The sequence below is a fragment of the Megascapheus bottae genome, chromosome 20, assembly GCF_031878675.1.
Source record: "Megascapheus bottae isolate mThoBot1 chromosome 20, mThoBot2.hap1, whole genome shotgun sequence".
NCBI classification, from domain to species: Eukaryota; Metazoa; Chordata; class Mammalia; order Rodentia; family Geomyidae; genus Megascapheus; species Megascapheus bottae.
In genome coordinates this window covers 10,622,376-10,641,267 of record NC_143528.1, presented here as the reverse complement: position 1 = coordinate 10,641,267, position 18,892 = coordinate 10,622,376, and the positions used below count along the sequence as shown (strand labels likewise).

At 42.6% G+C, this 18,892-nt stretch overlaps 1 protein-coding gene across 2 annotated transcripts; it reads left to right on the top strand.

Annotated features, from left to right (window-relative positions):
* The first annotated feature begins 753 nt into the window (after nucleotides 1-753).
* Ubxn8 (UBX domain protein 8) lies at nucleotides 754-18,416 on the top strand. Of its 2 annotated transcripts, none has more exons than XM_090353955.1 (8): nucleotides 754-1,129; nucleotides 2,814-2,936; nucleotides 4,806-4,891; nucleotides 6,771-6,893; nucleotides 8,412-8,549; nucleotides 9,905-9,946; nucleotides 15,505-15,579; nucleotides 18,100-18,416. In XM_090353955.1, exons 1-8 carry the CDS (start codon nucleotides 1,042-1,044, stop codon nucleotides 18,265-18,267), a joined length of 843 nt encoding a protein of 280 aa, XP_090210081.1. In that variant the 5' UTR covers nucleotides 754-1,041; the 3' UTR covers nucleotides 18,268-18,416. The 2 variants fall into 2 exon arrangements, with proteins under 2 accessions (XP_090210081.1, XP_090210082.1); XM_090353956.1 differs by lacking the exon at nucleotides 754-1,129 and adding an exon at nucleotides 1,653-1,692.
* Nucleotides 18,417-18,892: the final 476 nt, after the last annotated feature.

The following is an 18,892-nucleotide window of genomic DNA, read 5'->3' as shown; positions in this document are numbered from 1 at the left end:
GAGCTGCCTGAAGATACACACATGCGCAACCCTTCATCTTTAAATGTTCAACTATGAGAAACTAGTTTCAAGGGGTGCAGCCTTCTAAGATGGAGTCACCAAAACAAAATGGAGTTACAGAAGCTAGGAGTAAACTCTAAGATGGTAAAATTTTATAAGTCCTATTACAAAGTCACATTTCCAACCGGAGAAATGCATATTGTTAGGAAACTGAGTCAAGCAGGTTCTCATCAGGCAAGTATGAGATTTTGTTGTTGGTGGGGACCGCCCTAGCTGAACTGAATTATAGGTTGGGAGAAGCCTAGAGATTAGGGGATGGGAGGGCATCCAGGTCACAGAATGATGAAATCAAGGTTAAGTCATTATAACTAGCATCATCACTGACTCTGATCTTAGGGTGTGGGGTGCAGGAAAATAGTCCTACTTTTTTTTTTTTTTTTTTTTTTTTTTGCCAGTCCTGGGCTTGAGCTCAGGGCCTGAGCACTGTCCTTGGACTTTCTCAAGGCTAGAGCTCTACCACTTGAGCCTCAGCACCACTTCCGGCTTTTTTCTATGTATGTGGTACACGAGGAATCGAACCCGGGTCTTCATGCATGCTAGGCAAGCACTTTAACCACTAGGCCAAACTACCGGCTCGGTGGTCCTACTTTTGAGAGGGAGATAAAGAGATGCCTAGAAAATTCTAAGAGCTGTCGGTGTCAACTGCTCCAGGTCAAGGGACCAGGCTGCTCTCACAGTTTGCAAGGCCTCTGCACTAGATCTTCAGTTCACTCACAACTTTCTACCAGTGCCAAGGCCCGCCTCTCCTCCAGGAAGCCACCATTCCTACAACCCCCGCGGTTCCGACGTCCTGTGACGGGGGTAGGTGACCTGGATTCCTTCTAGGGCAGACTGTGAGTTCACAAACAGGGTGGCTCATCTCCGAAGGCCCAGCAGCTCAGAGCTCAAAACTTGATTCCATTCACCGACTTTCTCCATTTCCGGGAAAGCGTGACCGGAAGAGGCGGACCTTTTCCCACCAGATGCGGAATTTCTGCCGTCATGGCTTCTCGTGTGGTCGTTGGCATTTTCCTGCTCTCTGCTCTCCCCCTCTTGTGTCTGGAGCTGAGACGCGAGATCCCAGGACTAGGTAAGCGTTGACTGCTTCTGCTCGGTGCTCACAGTTGAAACGTTCTCCTGTGTGTGGTGTAGAATCACCTCCTTCCGGCCGCAGCGCCTTGCAGCATCGGACTACAATTCCCAGACTGCAATGCGCTCGTCCCGCTGTTGGAGCCTCTGGGTCTAGCCTAGAGGGTTGTGCTGAGCTGAAAAGGAGGGACCCCCCCCTCCCCCTTATAGTCTCCCACAGTTCTTACTGTACTTTCTAGTCATGAAGAGGCAGGACACATAGAGGACACATAGAGGACACTATCAAGAGGTCCAGACCCTGAAGTTAAAAACCTAGAAGTAAACTCCCAGGAGTTTTCAGTTCAGAAAGTCAGGTTATGAGTACAGTGCAATGTGATCAGTGTCACTTTTGACATCATTCTTCCAGCACTATTTTTTTGTGTGTGCCGGTCCTGGAATTGAACTCGGGGCCTGAGCACTGTCCTTGCAAAGCTAGTGCTCTGACACTTGATCCACAGCACCCCTTCCGGCTTTTTCTGCGTATGTGGTACCGAGGAATTGAACCCAGGGCTTTGTGCATGCTAGGTGAGCACTCTACCACTAGGCTACCCTCCCGACCCGATTATCATTTTTTAAAATGTATTTTTATTTTCTTGAAGCCATTGCTCACCTTTAAATAATGTCACAGTAAAGATTGAATTGTTGCTATTTTTTCTAGAGAAAACCAGGTAAATAATAATTTCATTTGGAGCTTGATGGAGTATAACTGTGATGAGGTGTACTTAACATGCTGAAGGCACAGGATTTTATCTCAATGCTGAGTAAAAAGAAATAAGAGAATTGTTATTTCATTGGGAATGACTGTTTTAAGTAGAACTAGAATTTGACAAGATACATTCTCACAACTTGATTTCTAGGTAGATTAGCCTTCCTTTGTCTATGGGGAGTAAGGAACCCAGAACTTAAGCATTATTGATAATCAAATTATTTTGTAACCTAGTTATGCAATTATGCATATAGCTAAGGGAGAAGATTTTTGTTTTTGTTGTATCAGGATTTGTGCTCAGATCAGAGCTTGTTGGGCTGGCACTCTTATCACATGAGCCATACCTCCAGCCCTGCTTTTTGCTGGTTATTTTGAAGTCTATGGAACTTTTCTTGAATCTTGATCCTCTAGATCTCAGCTTCCTAAATAGCTAGGAATAGTAAGAATGAGTAGTAGGAATGAGCCACCAGCACCTGACTGAAAAAATGCTTATTCTAGAATTATTTTCTGAAGCTTTTTCTGGTAATAACAAACAAGTGCCTAAAGCACAAGACAAGTTATATAACTCACAGCTAGAGGTGTAGTGCTGTAGTGTACTGCTGTGTAAGACATCCTACATACCATACCTGCCCTGTAAAATGAAAAATGATAATAGGAATATCAACAGTTGCATAACTTAATTGTTTCCATGCTTTATAATTTAAGTAATCTATTACAAGTTACTACCAGTAGCAAAACATCCTCTTAGCTGGGTGCAGTGGCTCACCACCTATAATCCTAGCTATTTAACAAGCTGAGATCTGAGGTTCACAGTTCAAAGCTAGCCCAGGCAGGGAAGGCCTGGGGCTTGAATTCAGAGCCTAACAAAGAAAAAAAAAAAGTTAATTTTTCTCCCCTTGAGAAACATGTTTTAAATTTTATTTATTTTTTTCTTTCTAAGGAATGAAAGATCTCATTTTGCTGTGTGGCCGGATTTTCTTACTGCTTGCACTTCTTACTTTAATTATTTCCATGACCACCTCATTGTTTAATTCATTTAAATCTTCTCAAGTTTCTCCAAGAGGTAAGTTCATTATTTATGTTACCCTTTCAGCCTTTCTATTCAAATTCCCGTAATCCTACAACCAATCCTAACAAATAAATTTGCATTTTAAGGACTGTTTTACCGTTGATTTGTGATGTGTCATTTCAAGAGGGAGTGGTCACTGAAACTTTAGTCATGGTTACTTTGAATGGATTATAAATGCTAGCATTTATAGAAACAGTATTTTTCTTGTATGCACCTGTGTACTTCATCACATATATGGTGACTGTCTATGAAAGTCACAAATCCAGCAGCTGGAATAGCAGAGGGGAAGGGGGAAGGGGATGAGAGGTCTGGAGAGGGCTCTGGCTTTCTAAGCTGAGACCTCATTGTAGGAAAGAGCCAGGATGGACAGGCAGTGTTTCTGGTGGAGGGAAGAAGAGGGCAGAGGCTTCTGTTGTATGTGCATTTGGTATTATTGTTTTTGTTGTTTCTAAGTTGTTGCATTATAGATTCCCTAGTTTTAAACTGTACATCTGTGTCACTTAACTGCTTATTTACTTGTGTCAGTACTGGGGCTTGAATTCAGGGCCTGGGTGTGTTGTCTCTTAGCCAGGTGTCTCTTAGCGTGTTTGTGTGTGTGTGTGTGTGTGTGTGTGTGTGTGTGTGTGCACATGCTCATGCATGCACTGTTCACAATAGTCCTGGGCATTATCTCTGGGCTCCCTTTGCTGAAGACTAGTTACTCATCACTTGAGCCACAGTACCACTTCCGGCTTCCGACTTTCCTGCTCAGGCTGTTTTTGCATCTCTTTTTAATTTTTTTTGCCAGTCCTAGGCCTTCGGCTCAGGGCCTGAGCACTGTCCTTGGGCTTTCTCAAGGCTAGAGCTCTACCACTTGAGCCACAGCACCTTTTCTGGCTTTTTCTATGTATATGTGGTACTGAGGAATCGAACCCGGGTTTTCATGCATGTTACACAAGCACTCTACCACTAGGCTAAACTCCCAGCCTACTCAGGCTGTTTTTGAACCCTGATGCTCAGATCTCTGCCTCCTGAGGCTAGGATTATTGGCATGATTCACCGGTGCTCAACAGTATAATCTTTTTGAAAAATTAAATTAAATTAATTAATTTTTTGCCAGTCCTGGGGCTTGAACTCAGAGTCTGAGCACTGTCCTCAAGGCTAGAGCTCTACCACTTGAGCCATAGCACCACTTCTGGCTTTGTTCTTTGTATATGGTACCGAAGAATCAAACCCAGGCCTTTGTACATGCTAGTCAAGCATTCTACCACTAGGCCAAACTCCCAGGCCAGTATAATCTGTTTTTGTGTATGTGTGTGTCAGTTGTGGAACTTGAACTCTGGGCCTGGGTATTGTCCCTGAGCTCTTCAGCTTACGGCTGAGCCACAGCACCATTTCTGGTTTTTTGTAGTTAATTGGAGATAAGAATCTCATGGACTTTTAGTGCCTGGGCTGGCTTTGAATTGAGATCTTCAGATCTTAGTCTCCTGAGTAGCTAGGATTACAGGTGTGAGCCACGCACCTGGCTTTATATCTGCTTTTTTTTTTTTTTTTTTTTTTTTTTTTTTTTTTGTGCCAGTCCTAGCCTTGAGCTCAGGGCCTGAGCACTGTCCTTGGACTTTCTCAAGGCTAGAGCTCTACCACTTGAGCCTCAGGACCACTTCCGGCTTTTTTTCTATGTATGTGGTACCAAGGAATTGAACCCAGGCCTTCGTGTATGCTAGACAAGCATTCTACCACTAGGCCAAACTCCTGGCCTATAATCTGTTTTTAAAAGGAGTTTCCCTTCCAAAATGTTCAATTCTGCAGATTGTTTTCAGAGAAAATGTCCCTTGAATTTCTGACATTTTGTTTTTTTGTTTTTTTAACGTTTTCATGTCTTAGAAGAAAAGGAGGAGGAAGAAGAGAATGAACTAAGGCAAAGACAGAAACTTGTAAGAAAAAGGCAACAAGAAGCACAGGGTGAAAAGGTAAGGCATACTCTTATTTTTATTTGGCCAGTCCTGGGGCTTGGACTCATGGGTTTGTCCCAGAGCCTCTCTGTGCTCAAGGCTAGTGCTTTACCACTTGAGCCACAGCACCACTTTTGGCTTTTTCTGTTTATGTGGTACTGAAGAATTGAACCCAGGGCTTGCTAGGCAAATACTCTACCACCACTAAACCACATTCCCAGTCCTCTGAATTTTTTTTTGCTCAAGGCTAATATTCTCTCACTTGAGTCCTAGCTCCACATCCAACTTTTTGGTGGGTAATTGGAGATAGAAGTCTCATAAACTTTTGTTCAAGGCTAGTATTCTCCCACTTGAGCCATAGCTCACATCCAGCTTTTTGTGAATAATTGGAGATAGAAATCTCATGGACTTTCCTGCCTCGGCTGGCTTTGAACGTTGACCCTCAGATCTCAGCCTTCTTTGTAGTTAGTATCACAGGCATGAGCCTGGCTTTTTATTCTTAAGGTTGGTATTTGTACAACATAAATCAGGTAGTGAGTACATTCTTGTTTGGACAATGCTGCCCCTTCCTTTGCTTTTCTAGTTTCTCCCTCCCATCCCTGCCCACAACTTAAATAGTTCATTTTCCACATAGTATATATTGAGTACTATGATTTTACTTGTTCATCCTCCCTCCATCCCTTTCTATAACCCTTCTTTGCCACTCCCCCAAAAAAGATAAGAAACTCCAAAGCAAAAACAAACATTACCACCACCCCCAGCAACAACAACAGTCATGTTTTCTTTTCTTGGAGTAAATGTTCAGCAGGGCTACGACTTTGGGTTCCTCCAGTAAGAGTATCCTCCTTTACATATGGTAATTTTTTAGATAATGTAATGTTTAATTACTGCCTGGATTTGTGCCTGAACTTCAGTACTTCTGTGACACTGTCATAGCTGCGATGATGAACAGGTTCTGTCACACCCAGCTAATTGTCATTGTGGTGGAGTCTTGTATATTTTTCTGCCTGGCACCACAATTCTCCCAATCTCAGCCTCGCCAATGGTTGAATGACAAGCATGTCATCGTACTCAAGTATGGGTTGAGAAGGGATCTTGTGAACTTTTATTTTTGCCCAGACTGGCCTTGAACTACAGTCCTTCCAAGTAACTGTGATTACAGGTGTGAGCCATGATTGCCTGGCTTTCCTAGTATATTTTTGTTGCGATGAAAAATTATCTAGAGGAAGTGGCGCTGTGGCTCAAGGAGTAAGGCAGTAGCCTTGAGCTGAAGAGCTCAAGGACAACGTCCAGGCCCAGTGTTCAAAGACCACTACTGGAAAAAAAAAGAAAAGAAAAAAATATAAAAGAAAAATTGTATAGAGGGGCATGGCTCAGTTGGTAGAATGCTAGAGAAAGTGGGAAGTACTGAGGCTGAGTCCTGGTCTCAGATATTAATAAAAATATATGAATTAAATCAATATATAGATGAGTATATGATATATGTAAGCATAAGTATAAAAGACTAGTTTGTATTAGCATTATACACAAATGCAAATATTTAGAAAGATATAGAAATGGAGGATGCTCTTTTTTTGGGAAGGGGAAATCCTAGGGCTTGAACTCAGGGCCTAGGCACTGTCCTTGGGTTTTCTCAAGGCTAGTGCTCTACCACTTGAGCCATAGCACCACTTCTTGTTTTTTTCTATGTATGTGATACCAAGGAATTGAAGCCGGGTCTTCATGCATGCTAGGCAAGCACTCTACCACTAGGCCAAACTCCCAGCCCAGAGACCCTTTTCTGACAGAATGGAATCTATGAACCTAGTTTCTAATCAGTTTCTCATAATAATTTGTAGATAATGTACATTTTTAGGAACATTAATTTATGATAACAGCACTTTTTTTTCTTGAACAGGCAAACAGATACTTAGAGAATGTTTTAAAACCTCAGCAAGAAATGAAATTGAAAAAAATGGAAGAACGCTTTTATCAAATCACAGGTGAAACCTGGAAGTTAACCAGTGGTCACAAACTTGGGGTTAGAAAATACTCTAATTTTATATATTTTGAATCCTATTTATGTTTCATACAATTATGTACACAGAGTTTTATAAAATTTTCTGGGAGGCTAGTCTTTGCCATAGGAACCTTTTATCTTTATCTTTTTCTTTTTTTTTTTGCTAGTCTTGGGGCTTGAATGTGGGGGCCTAGTATTGTCCTTGGGCTTTCTCAAGGCTAGAGCTCTACCACTTAAGCCTCAGCACCACTTCCAGCTTTTTCTTCTATGTATGTGGTACTGAGGAATCGAACCCGGGCCTTCGTGCATGCTAGGCAAGCACTCTACCACTAGGCCAAACTCCTGGTCCCACTTCCAGCTTTTTCTTTGTATGTGGTACTGAGGAATCTTGGGCTTTGTGTATATTAGGCAAACACTCTACCACTAGGCCACACTCCTGGCCTGGGCTTTTTTGTTTATGGCTGGCCATGTATCACTTAAGCCAATCCTCCATTCTAGCTTTATTTCCAGTTGGTTAGAGATAAAGTCTTCAGGACTTTGCTACCTGGGCTAGCTTTGAACTGAGATGCTCAGATCTTGGTCTCCTGAGAGCTGGCATTACTGCTGTGAGATTTCATTGATAATGATTTTACATCAGTTTGTATTAGCTTATCTATCCATCTATCTATCTAGGCTTGAACTCAGGGACTGGGCACTGTTCCTGAGCTTTTTTTGCTTAAGGTTAGCGCTCTAACACTTGGACCACAGAGCTACTTCTGGCTTTCTGTTTAAGTGGTACTGAGGAATCGAACCCAGGTCTTTGTGCATGCTAGGCAAGCATTCTACTACTAGGCCATGCTCTTGGCCCAAGAATAATCTTTTTATTTATTTAATTTTATTTACTTAAATTTTTTTTTTGCCAGTCCTGGGCTTGAGGTCAGGGCCTGAGCACTGTCCTTGGACTTTCTCAAGGCTAGAGCTCTACCCCTTAAGCCTCAGCACCACTTCTGCTTTTTTTTTCTATGTTTGTGGTACCGAGGAATTGAACCTGGGTCTTCGTGTATGCTACGCAAGCATTCAACCACTAGGCCAAACTCCCAGCCAAGAATACTCTTTTTAATTCCTGGGATAAAATTATTTATCTCTTATGATGACTCATTTAAATGGAAGGCAAAAGCTGGAATTTGAAAATGAGAATGTTTCCACATTGAGCAGTCCAAGTTTTACATGGTCACTTGCTAATACATGCTGTAGTGTAGATGTTCTGTTCTCAGTCTTTGAAGGCAAATTCCTTGACACTTCCTGGCTTCCTTCCTTCACTGAAGCGAGGCTTGTTTGCTTCTCCTATTCTACTGAGAAATGTAGGGATTGATTAATCCAAAGCTGAAAGGACCTCACCAGCCTTTTGTCTATGAGAAGGAACCCTAGAACTGGATTAGGGGATCATCTGTAACACATGATGCTGTTTGGTTGTCCAGACAGATAATGATTTAACCATTGTGAATAGAATAAAGTTGATAGAAAGTGTATCTTCAGAATTTGCCTCTTGTTTTCTACCAGGGTAATGAAGATTTGGTGTTAGAAGATACAAGTCAGACATCTTCTGAAACATCAAACAGAGAAGCTGCAAAGAGAAGGAACTTGGCTAAACTTGTAACTGAAGTGTCGTCACCTGCTGAACGGCCCTTGCAGAAGCAGGTTCCTTGTTTATCCCTATTCACTGAAACTAATCTTAGCACACCCAGACTGTGGCTCTCACCACCTGATTGGGTGATCAACTTCATTACAATTTGCTTGACCTAATGTTAAGATTTGGAACCAAATTTAGAGGAAAGCTGTAAGTTATAATAGGCTTAGAAAATACTTTGATTATGATTATGTAGAAATAAGAAATAGCAATATTTACTAAGGGAACTTTTCCTGTTAACTTAAGACAGCATGACCTTTTTGTGAGTGACTAGTAATTGCTATAGGTTGAATATGTCTTGTCTAAAATTTTTGGAACCAGACTATTTCAGATTTTGGAATATCTTCCTATTCATAAAGAGATAACCTTGGTGTAGGACCCAAAGGCAAGCAGAAATCTTTACATGTGTATAGATTGGGGGGTGTCATCTCAAGATCTTATAATTGTTAGCACAGAATTGTTCATAAATTGTTTCAGTACTGGGCATTGAACTCAGTGTCCTGTGCATGCTAGGCAAGAACTTTACCACTGAGCTGCTACCCCCAGGTTGAATGATGATTTTTTTTGTTGTTTTTGCCAGTACTATGGCTTGAACTCAGGGCCTGGGCACTGTCCTTGAGTTTTCTCAAGGCTAGTGCTCTACCACAGCACCACTTCTGGTTTTTTTTGTTTTTTTTTTGGTCAGTTATGGGACTTGAACTCTGGGCCTGGGTATTGTCCCTGAGCTCTTCAACTCAAGGTACAGCCCTACCCCTTGAGCCACAGAGCCACTTCTGGTTTCCTGTTGAATAATTGAGATAAGAGACTCACAGGCTTTGTAGTGCCTGGCTGGCTTTGAACTGTGATCTTCAGATCTCAGTCTCCTGGGTAGCTAGGATTACAGGTACAAGCCACCTTGCCCAGCCACTTCCTGCTTTTTCTGTGTATGTGGTACACCAAGGAATCAAACGCAAGACTTTGTGCATGCTAGGCTGCACTCCTGGCCCTCCTGCCCATTTTCATCACAGCCTTTTTATAGATGTGTTCTGAAATTAAATATTAAGCCTAGATGCAGTCAAACTATATATATTGAAAGGGATTTTTTTCGCTACAATTATTTTTTTTACTGTAGTTTTCTTTTTTGCCAGTACTGGGGCTTGAACTCAGGGCCTGAGCACTATCCTTGGGCTTTCTTATGGCTAGAGTTCTACCACTTGAGCCACAGTACCACTTCCAGCTTTTTCTATGTATGTGGTACCGAGGAATTGAACCTAGGTCTTTGTATATGATAGGCAGGTACTCTTACCAGTAGGCAAAACTTCCAGCCCTGTAATTATTATTTTTAAAAACATTTACATTCCTCTCCCTACTACTCATATTTCTTTAGGCACCTGATTTACCTGAAGAACCGTCGGAAACAGATGAGGAAGTAAGCTTAAGTTTTTTCTTTAAAAACTAAATGTATTTCTTGTTTTCTTTGACATCAAATAAGCATGCCTTGTCTGAACTTGGGCTTAGAAAAGGTAGCCTGAGATTGGAAGCCTGCTGTTTGCCTTTATTGCCTGCTATTGCCTGCTATTACCTTTTAGAGCCACCCACTGCCTTAGACAGACAGAGGGTACACATGGACTTTTCTGGAACTCTGGATTCGCAAATTAGCTTCTTCCTAAAATAAAACCAAAACAAGCAGATGTTTTCAACTTGTCAGTAGTTCCCCCTTAAAGATAAGGAAGACTGAAGCTATGTGTAAGCTGGCTGGCTGCTGTTCTGGTGTGCTAGGATTGGTCCCCAGCACTGAGCTGCTGTTCTTAGTGGGCTTTGAACTCAGGGCCTATGAGCTTTTTTTTTTTTTTTTTGTGGGTCATAGGGCTTGAACTCGGCCTGGGCGCTGTCCAAAGTTACTGCTCAGCTCAAAGTTATTGCCCTACCCCTGGGCCTGAGTGTGGTCCCTGAGCTCTTCAGCTCAAGGCTACCCACCCTACTCTTGAGCCAAGCCCCACTTCCCATTTTCTAGAGGTTAATTGGAGGTAGGAGTCTCAGGCCCTTTTGTGTCTGGGCTGGCTTTGAACCTTGATCCTTAGATCTCAGCCTCCTGAGTAGCTAGGGTTACAGGCATGAGCCACCACACCTGGCACTTCTGAGCTTTTTGCTCAAAAGATATCTACACCCCAAGCCACAGTTCTACTTGTAGCTTTTTGGTTATTGGAGGTAAGAGTCTCATACTTTCCTACCTGGGTTGTTTTTGAACTGCCTTCAGATATCATCTCCTGGGTTGCCAAGATCGCAGGTATGACAGGTATGAGCTACTGGTGCCTGACTCTAGAGCTCGCTTGCTTTTCTTTCTTTTTCTTTATCAGTTATGGAGCTTGAACTCTGGGATTGGGCATTGTCCCTGAGCTCTTCAGCTGAAGGCTACCGTTCTAACACTTGAGCCACAGTGCCAATTCCAAGACTCTGGAGCTCGCTCGCGCGCCCGCTCCCCCCCCCCCCTCTCTCTCTTTCTTTCTGTTCCTGAGCTCTTCAGCTCAAAGCTAGTGCTCTATCACTTGATTCACAGTGCTACTTCTGGTTTTCTGGTGGTTAACTGGAGATAAGAGTCTCATGGACTATCTTGTCTGGGCTGGCTTTAAATCCTAATCCTCAGGGCTGGGAGTTTGGCCTAGTGGTAAGAGTGCTTGCCTAGCATGCCTGAAGACCCAGGTTCGATTCCTCGGTACCACATACATAGAAAAAAGCTGGAAGTGGTGCTATGCCTCAAAAGGTAGAGCTCTAGCCTTGAGAAAGCGCAAGACAGTGCTAAGGCCCTGACTGGAAATTAAACCGTAATCCTTAGATCTCAGCCTCCTGAGTAGCTAGGATTATTGGTGTGAGCCACCAGTGTGTGACTCTAGAGCTTTCTTACATTCCACACTGCCTTCCTGCCCTTCTCTAGCTTTGTCCAAAGCCCTTAAGCCATTTAGACAATATGTCCAGAAAGTACTGTGAGAATTTTAATTTCTCCTCCTCCTCTTCATTTTCTCCATGCATATGTGTGTGCAATTATTACTGGGGCTTAAACTCAGGGCCTATGTGCTGTTCCTTAGCTTTTTCTGCTCCAGGCTAGTATTCTACCATTTGAGCCACAGCTCCATTTCTAACTTTTTGGTGGTTAATTGGAGATAGGAGTCTCATCTTATGGACTTTCCTGCCTGGACTGGCTTCAAATGGTGGTCCTCAGATCTCAGTACCCTGGTAGGATTATAGATGTGAACCACTGGCACCAACCACTTTCCGTTTTTTTAATTTGAAGTTTAGCAACTGTCCTTGGAGACCTTGCTCCATTCCTCTTCCCAAATCATGTCAGCAGGTTTCATTGTTCAGTTCACATTTCTTTTCTTTCTTTTTTCTTTATTGGTTATGGGACTTGAACTATGGGTTTGGGTGCTGTTCCTGAGCTCTTCAGCTCAAGGCCACTACCCTACCCCTGGAGCCATAATGCCACTTCTGATATTCTGGTGATTTATTGGAGAGAAGAGTCACATGGACTTCAGTGCCCAGGCTGGCTTTGAACTGGCATCCTGATTGCAGCCTCCACAGTAGCTGGGATTACAGGTGTGAGACAATGCACCTGGCTTCATGGTTCAGTTTTCTTAGATGGGAAGTCTTCTTTTGGGAGGCACTGAACTCTGTCTCTGGCCATGCTTCAGGCACTTGCTGAGACCTGAGTGTACTGCAAACAGAACCACAACTAGTGGCGACTCAGAAATAAAGCTCTGAGTATGAAATGAAGAGAAAGAAAGAGGAGAACGCATGAGGAAGAGAGGGAGGATCACTGGCAATGCATTTTCTTTGTGTGTAGTTGCTCTTGTGCATAGATTTCTAAAAATTCAGTGCAGAAATTCTTTTTCTTTGGTTGTGGTGGTACTGGGGTTTCAGACTCAAGGCTTTGTACTTGCTAGGCAGGTATTTTACCATTTGAGCAGCTCCAACCAACGTTTTTTTGGGGGGTAGGGGGACCCTGGGGCTAAACTTCTGGACCTGCTTCTAATCACTGAACTTCTTTTTCTCAAGGCTAGTATTCTACTACTTGAGCTACAACACCATTTCCAGCTTTTTTGAGTAGTTTACTGGAGATAAAATTCCCATGGGGACCTTTCTTGCTGGCTTAGATCACTATCCTCAGATGTCAGCCTCCTGAGTAGCTAGGATTATAGACGTGAGCCACTGGAGCCTAACTGACAGTCTTTATTAAACCTGGCTCCTTTGGGTCAATAAATTATGTAATCATGTTGTTTCTGACTTCCTGGAAAATACTGCTTGTTTTATCAGACTAACAGTTTTGATCTTGTATTATAATCATTACTTACCATCATACCTGCTGTCATGACAAAAGTTGCTACAGACTGAGAGTGTGGCTTTGTGGTAGAGTGCTTGCCTAGCATGCATGAAGCCCTGGGTTTGATTCCTTGGTGCTATGTACACAGAAAAAGCTGTAAGTGCTGCTGTGGCTCAAGTGGTAGAGTGCCAGCTACCTACCAATGCCCAAGGACAGTGCTCAGGCCTGAGTCCAAGCCCCAGGACTGGCAAAAAAAAAAAAGTTAGCTACACACATATAAAAATATATGTAAGAGAATATTTTCACTTTTAGGAATACTGCAAGACAACTGTGGTGGCACATGCTTGTAATCCTAGCTACTGGGTAGGCAAAGATTGGGAGGGTCAGGGTTTGAGGCCAGGTTTTGTGGACAAACAACACCCCCCTCTCAACAAATAATTGGGTCTTGGAGGCATATACTTGTTATCCCAGCTGTGGTATGGTAGGAGGTTACAGGTAAGAAAATCTAGGTAAGAAAGAACAACTAGGTAAGAAAAGCTAGGCTGGGGGAAAAAAGTATGAGACTGTATCTGAAAAATAACTGAAGGCCAACAAAGTGCTAGGAGTGTGGCTAAAGTGTAGAGCCTTGAGTTCAAAGCCCAGTATCACCAAAAGAGAAAAAAAATGCCAGAAATTAATTTTCAGAATGATTTTCTTATTGAAGTTCCTATTAAATGACATTACAGAATAGAAGGGACTGACATTCACTTTAAAGGTTATCAGAATGAGACAGACTTCCACTGCCTGCTTGCCTCTCTCTCCCTCTCTCTCCCTCCCTCCCTCCCTCCCTCTTTGCCTCTCTCCCTCTCTCCCTCTTTCCCTCTCTCCCCCTTCCCTGTCTCATCTCCCTCTCCCTCTCCTTCTCTCTCTCTGTCCTGGGGGCTTTAACTCGGCCTGGGCACTAACTCTGAGCTTCTTTTGCTCAAGGATAGCACTGTACCACTGGAGCCATAGTGCTTTTCTGTGTATGTGGTACTAAGGAATTGAACTCAGGACTTCATGCATGCTGGGCAAGCACTGTACCATTAAGCCACATTCCCAGCCCCTTAAGCCTGTTTTTGTATCTCTAATGTGAGGCAAGAGGAGATGCTGGAAGTGTGCTGGCTTAGGAAGTGATGATTAACGTACTTCTCACGAGAGGAAGGATATGCCGTTTTTAAGGACAGTACCAGGTTTACTGAGCACCTGCCATGTGGCTGTACATCCTTATAGAGTTCACTTATACATACTAAGACCGTTTTTCAAAATGAGGCAAGGAAATGACTCTTGACAGTCCAGAATTCTCAAATGATATATAACATACACTACTGTGCCATTCATTCTTCAATAAAAAAAGAAGATGCTTTGACCTACGTCTTGTAAACCATCTTCCGAAGATAACCACAGCAACTGTTTCCACGATTATGGATTATTATAGTTTATTTTAAGGAGTAGCTATGGAACAAATTTTAATTACTGCTGCTGCTTTTCAGTCAGATTTCAATGAACTATGTGTTTGAGACACTGACTCTCCAGGTCTGATTGTTCCTTGAGTATTTTATCCATACACATCACACACCTGTACAATCAGTAACAGTATAACAAGAGAAACTGCCAGGCAAGCATCACTGCAATCCTAATAGAACAGTTGCCAGGGGTCAGACAGTAACAGCTCATTTCACTGAGTGTGTAACCGGTGCTAGTGCTGGAACTCAGGACTTCAAAAGTATTTGCTTAGCCTTTTTTCTCAAGGCTAGTCTTTTGCCACTTAATCCATATCTCTAATTCTAGTTTTTTGCTGGCTGGAGATAGAATCTTGGGGATTTTCTGTCTGAGCTAACTCCCCTCCAGTCCTGCAGCTTGAACTAAGGGCCTGAGCACTCTCCCTGAGCTTCTTTTGCTCAAGGCTAGCATTCTACCACTTGAGAAGTGGCACACAAGTGCCACTTCTGCCTTTTTCTCATAAACAGAGAGATCAAATCCAGGGCTTCATGCATGCAATGCTTGTTAAGCAAGCATTCTACCACTAAGCCACATTCCCAGCCCTGGGCTAGCTTTAAACTGTGGATTCTTAGCTATAAATTTTTTGAGTAGCTAGGATTATGAGTGTTAGCTACTAGTGCCCAGCCATTTTTCTCAGATATTTTATCATGAAAATGTTAGTTTATCATATTCTAACACTAGGTTGTCTAGTTTTACTTTTCCTGCTTAATTATTGCAAATTAAAATAATGCAAAAATTGAATTTTATTATTTCTATAACTAAACAAAATTAGCTTATAAGGTGTGATTTAGTTATTCTTATTAACTTTTTAATTGATTTCCTCGGATCTCAGCTTCCTGAGCTAGGCTTACAGGCATGAGCCACTGAACCTGGCTTAGACATTTTTTGTAGTACTGGGGTTTGAACTCAGGGTCTTGCATTTGCTAGGCAGGTGCTCTCAGACTTAAGTCTGCAGTCCACTGAGTGGCAATGTGAGCCCCCAGAGAGCATGGGGTGATGGGTATGTGCCACTGCACCCAGCTGTGGGTTGAGATGAAATCTTTGTGGGCTGGCCTCAGACTATGATCCCCTCATTTTTGGTCTCCTGAGTAGCTGGGATGATAAGTGTTGGCCAGTGGCACCTGCCTTACATGAACATTCTTATTCCTCAGGTAATCACCATTGCTCTCCGACGTCCAAGTGGGAACATCCTGAGGAGAAGGTTCTTTAAGTCTTGCAGTTCACAGGTAAGTAAGGAAATTTATCATCACAGATATTTGTAGGTGTTTTGCCTTGAACATTTGGATAACCAGGAATGTTGGGCAGCCCTCCCTGGTTTTTGGAGGTCAAGATGGGATCCAGGGCTTATTAGACTTGCTAGGTGAGCAGTATACTACTGACCTTTATGTTGTTACTCTACCACTCGAGTCACAGCTCCACTTTTGGCCTTTTCTGAGTGGTTTATTAGAGATAAAAGTCTCACAGACTTTACTGCCCTTGTCTGGCTTCAGCCACAATCCTCAGATCTCAGCCTCCTGAGTAGCTAGGATTACAGGCTTGAGCCACTGGTTCATGTCTGTACCTAGTTTTTTTTTTAATATATATTTTTTATTGTAATTAATAGAAGGGTTACATGATATTTGCCAGATAAATGGTGCCTTAATTCCCACACATTGATACCCTTTCACATGTCATGGTCCCTATTTCCCTTCCCCCCTCCCCCACCCCTCATCTTGTTTTCCCCCCAAGTTTAGTTTTTTAAAAAAATCTTTTAGACATTTTAATTAGCACATAGTGATCATACATATTTATGGACTACAGTGTGCTTATAAGATTAATTGGTACTCCTGTTAACTCAGACAGTCTGTGTTCAAACATAAATCGGGGCCGGCCATATGGCTTAATGATAAGATTGTGTGCCTAGCATGCATGAAGCCCTGGGTTTGATTCCTCAATACACAGAAAAAGCTGGAAGTGGTGTTGTGATTCAGGTGGTAGAGTGCTAGCCTTGAAAAATCCCAAGGACAGTCCCCAGGCCCTAAGTTCCAGCCCTAGGACTGGCAAAGAAAAAAAGAAAAAACAAACATGAAAAATCTTACTAGCTATTTGGAAATATTCAGCTAGTAGTTTTCTTGCTGTGTAAGTACTCAGTCCAGCTGCAGCCTGTACCTGAAAGCCAGCTTCTAGGTAAGGCACTTTAAATACATAGTAAGCAGCCAATATTTGCTTTGATCCCACGATCCCCGGTGTATTATCAGTTTACGTCCCATCAGTCCTCAGATCCTAGCCTTCTTAGTAGCTAGGGTTGTAAATGTGAGCCCATGGTGCCCAGTCCAAGGCTGGCCTTCACTTTTTTTTTTTTTTTTTTTTTTGCCAGTCCTGGGACTTGAACTCAAGGTCTAAGCACTGTCTTTGGGCTTTTTCACCACTTGAGCCACAGCACCATTTCCAGCATTTTCTCTATATATATATGGTACCAAGGAATCGAACCCGGGTCTTTGTGCATGCTAGGCAAGCACTCTATTACTTGGACAAACTCCTAAGGTTTTGTGCTTTTGAAGCAGGTACTCCATTGCTAAATCCCTAACCCCTTTGCTTCAGTTATTTTTGGAAAAAGTCTCAACCTGGCTCTTATTTTTTTGTTTGCTTACTACTGGGACTTGGATTATACATATGGTGTGAGTCATTCACACCCCGTTCCATCCTTTTTTTCCCCTTTTTCCCCAGTAGGAAGTGGAAAATTATTAGGAGTGGACACAGTCTTGCTATGTTGCTGATCCTGTATTTCTAGGTTTTTATACCAACTAGTTGGGACCATGTATCACTGTTATGTTTGATTTTTTTTTTCTTTTTTTCCAGTTCTGGGGTTTGAACTTGGGGCCTGAGCCATGTCCTACATTCCCCGTCTTATGCTTGACTTTTCTTTGTTGGTATTTAGTTGCTGGGTTCAAACCTAGAGCCTAGCAAATATGGCAACGTTTATGACAGAAAATGTCATAAAATCATAGGGCGGGTTCATGGAAAACCAGATTATTTGAAGGAATCCTGGGCATGGGCATCTATCATAAATTTATAAATGATTTTTTTTGGTGGGGGGAGTACTGGGGCTTGAGCTCAGTGGGGTTGTTGTTTTGGCCAGTTGTGAAGCTTGAACTCAGGGCCTGGGTACTGTCCTTAGACACTTTTTGTTCAAAGCTAGCACTCTACCACTTGAGCCACAGTACCACTTCCAGCTTTTTCTGTGTATGTGGTACTGAGGAATCAAATCCAGGGCTTTGTGCATGTGAAGTGAGCCCTTTACCACTAGTCTATGCTCTCAGCCCTGAGCTCAGTGTTTTGTACTTGCTAGATAGGGTTGTCTACTGCTTAAGCCATTGCTGCCAGCACTTCTAAGTGATTCTGATAGGTTGCATAGTTTTAGATTTTAATCTAGATAACTTTCCCCAAAGATGCTACCCTCTTATTCTCAACATACTTATTGAATACTTTCTCCATTCCCTGTGCATGGATGAGGCTTCTGTAGAATTAAACACTTCCATTTTCCGATACTAGCAATCCTTACACTTTCTCTGGAATAAAAGTTATTAAAATGTCTTAGAGATTGTGATATGCTATTCTCCTTTGAACTCTAGAAAGTATGGGAGCCATTTTCCATGACTTCCTGGGACATGATTTCACAGGAACAGAACTGGAAGGTGACCGTCACAGTGATCTGGAAGAGCAGGAGTGTGTGGACCATGTATAGTCATAACCTTTCTGTCTTCTAGGTCTTGTTTGACTGGATGAGGAAAATTGGATACCACCCATCTCTCTACAGCCTGTCAACATCCTTCCCCAGGAAGCCTCTGGAGGTGGCGGGAGGCAACTCCTTGGCCGACATAGGAATAACTGTGGACACTGTACTTATTTTGGAAGAGAAAGAGCAGAGCAACTAGTTAAGATACAATAAAAACTATGATTCTACTTACAGTCAGCTATGCTCTGACCTAAAAGCCACATTAAAATCATGCCATACCTTGACTGAGCTCAAGGCAGTAGTACAAGCTTTAGTATTGTTATCTATGGGAAAATACCCACTTAAAAACTGGAAAAAGAAGCTGGGCATGGTGGCTCAAATCTGTAATCCTAGCTACATAGGAGGCTGAGATCTGAGGATTTTGGTTCAAAGCCATCCCGTGCACTGAAGAACCTGAGACTCTTTATCTCCAGTTAACCACTAGAAAACTGAAAGTGGGGCTGTAGCTCAAGAGGTAGGGTGGTATAGCCTTGAGCTGAAGAGCTCAGGGACAGTGCCCAGGCCCAGAGTTCAAGCCCCATAACCGACAGGAAAATGATTGCTTTCTGCATATAAATTATAGACTGTGACATCTGCAATGGAACAAATGAAGATGATGTAAAAATTTATATAGTGAGGTCTGGGAATGTGGCTAAGTGGTAGAGTATTCATCTACCATGCATGAAGCCACGGATTCAATTCCTCACATAAACAGAAAAAAGCTGGCAGTGGTGCTGTGGCTCAAGTGGTCGAGTGCTAGCCTTGAGCAAAAGAAGCTCAGGGAC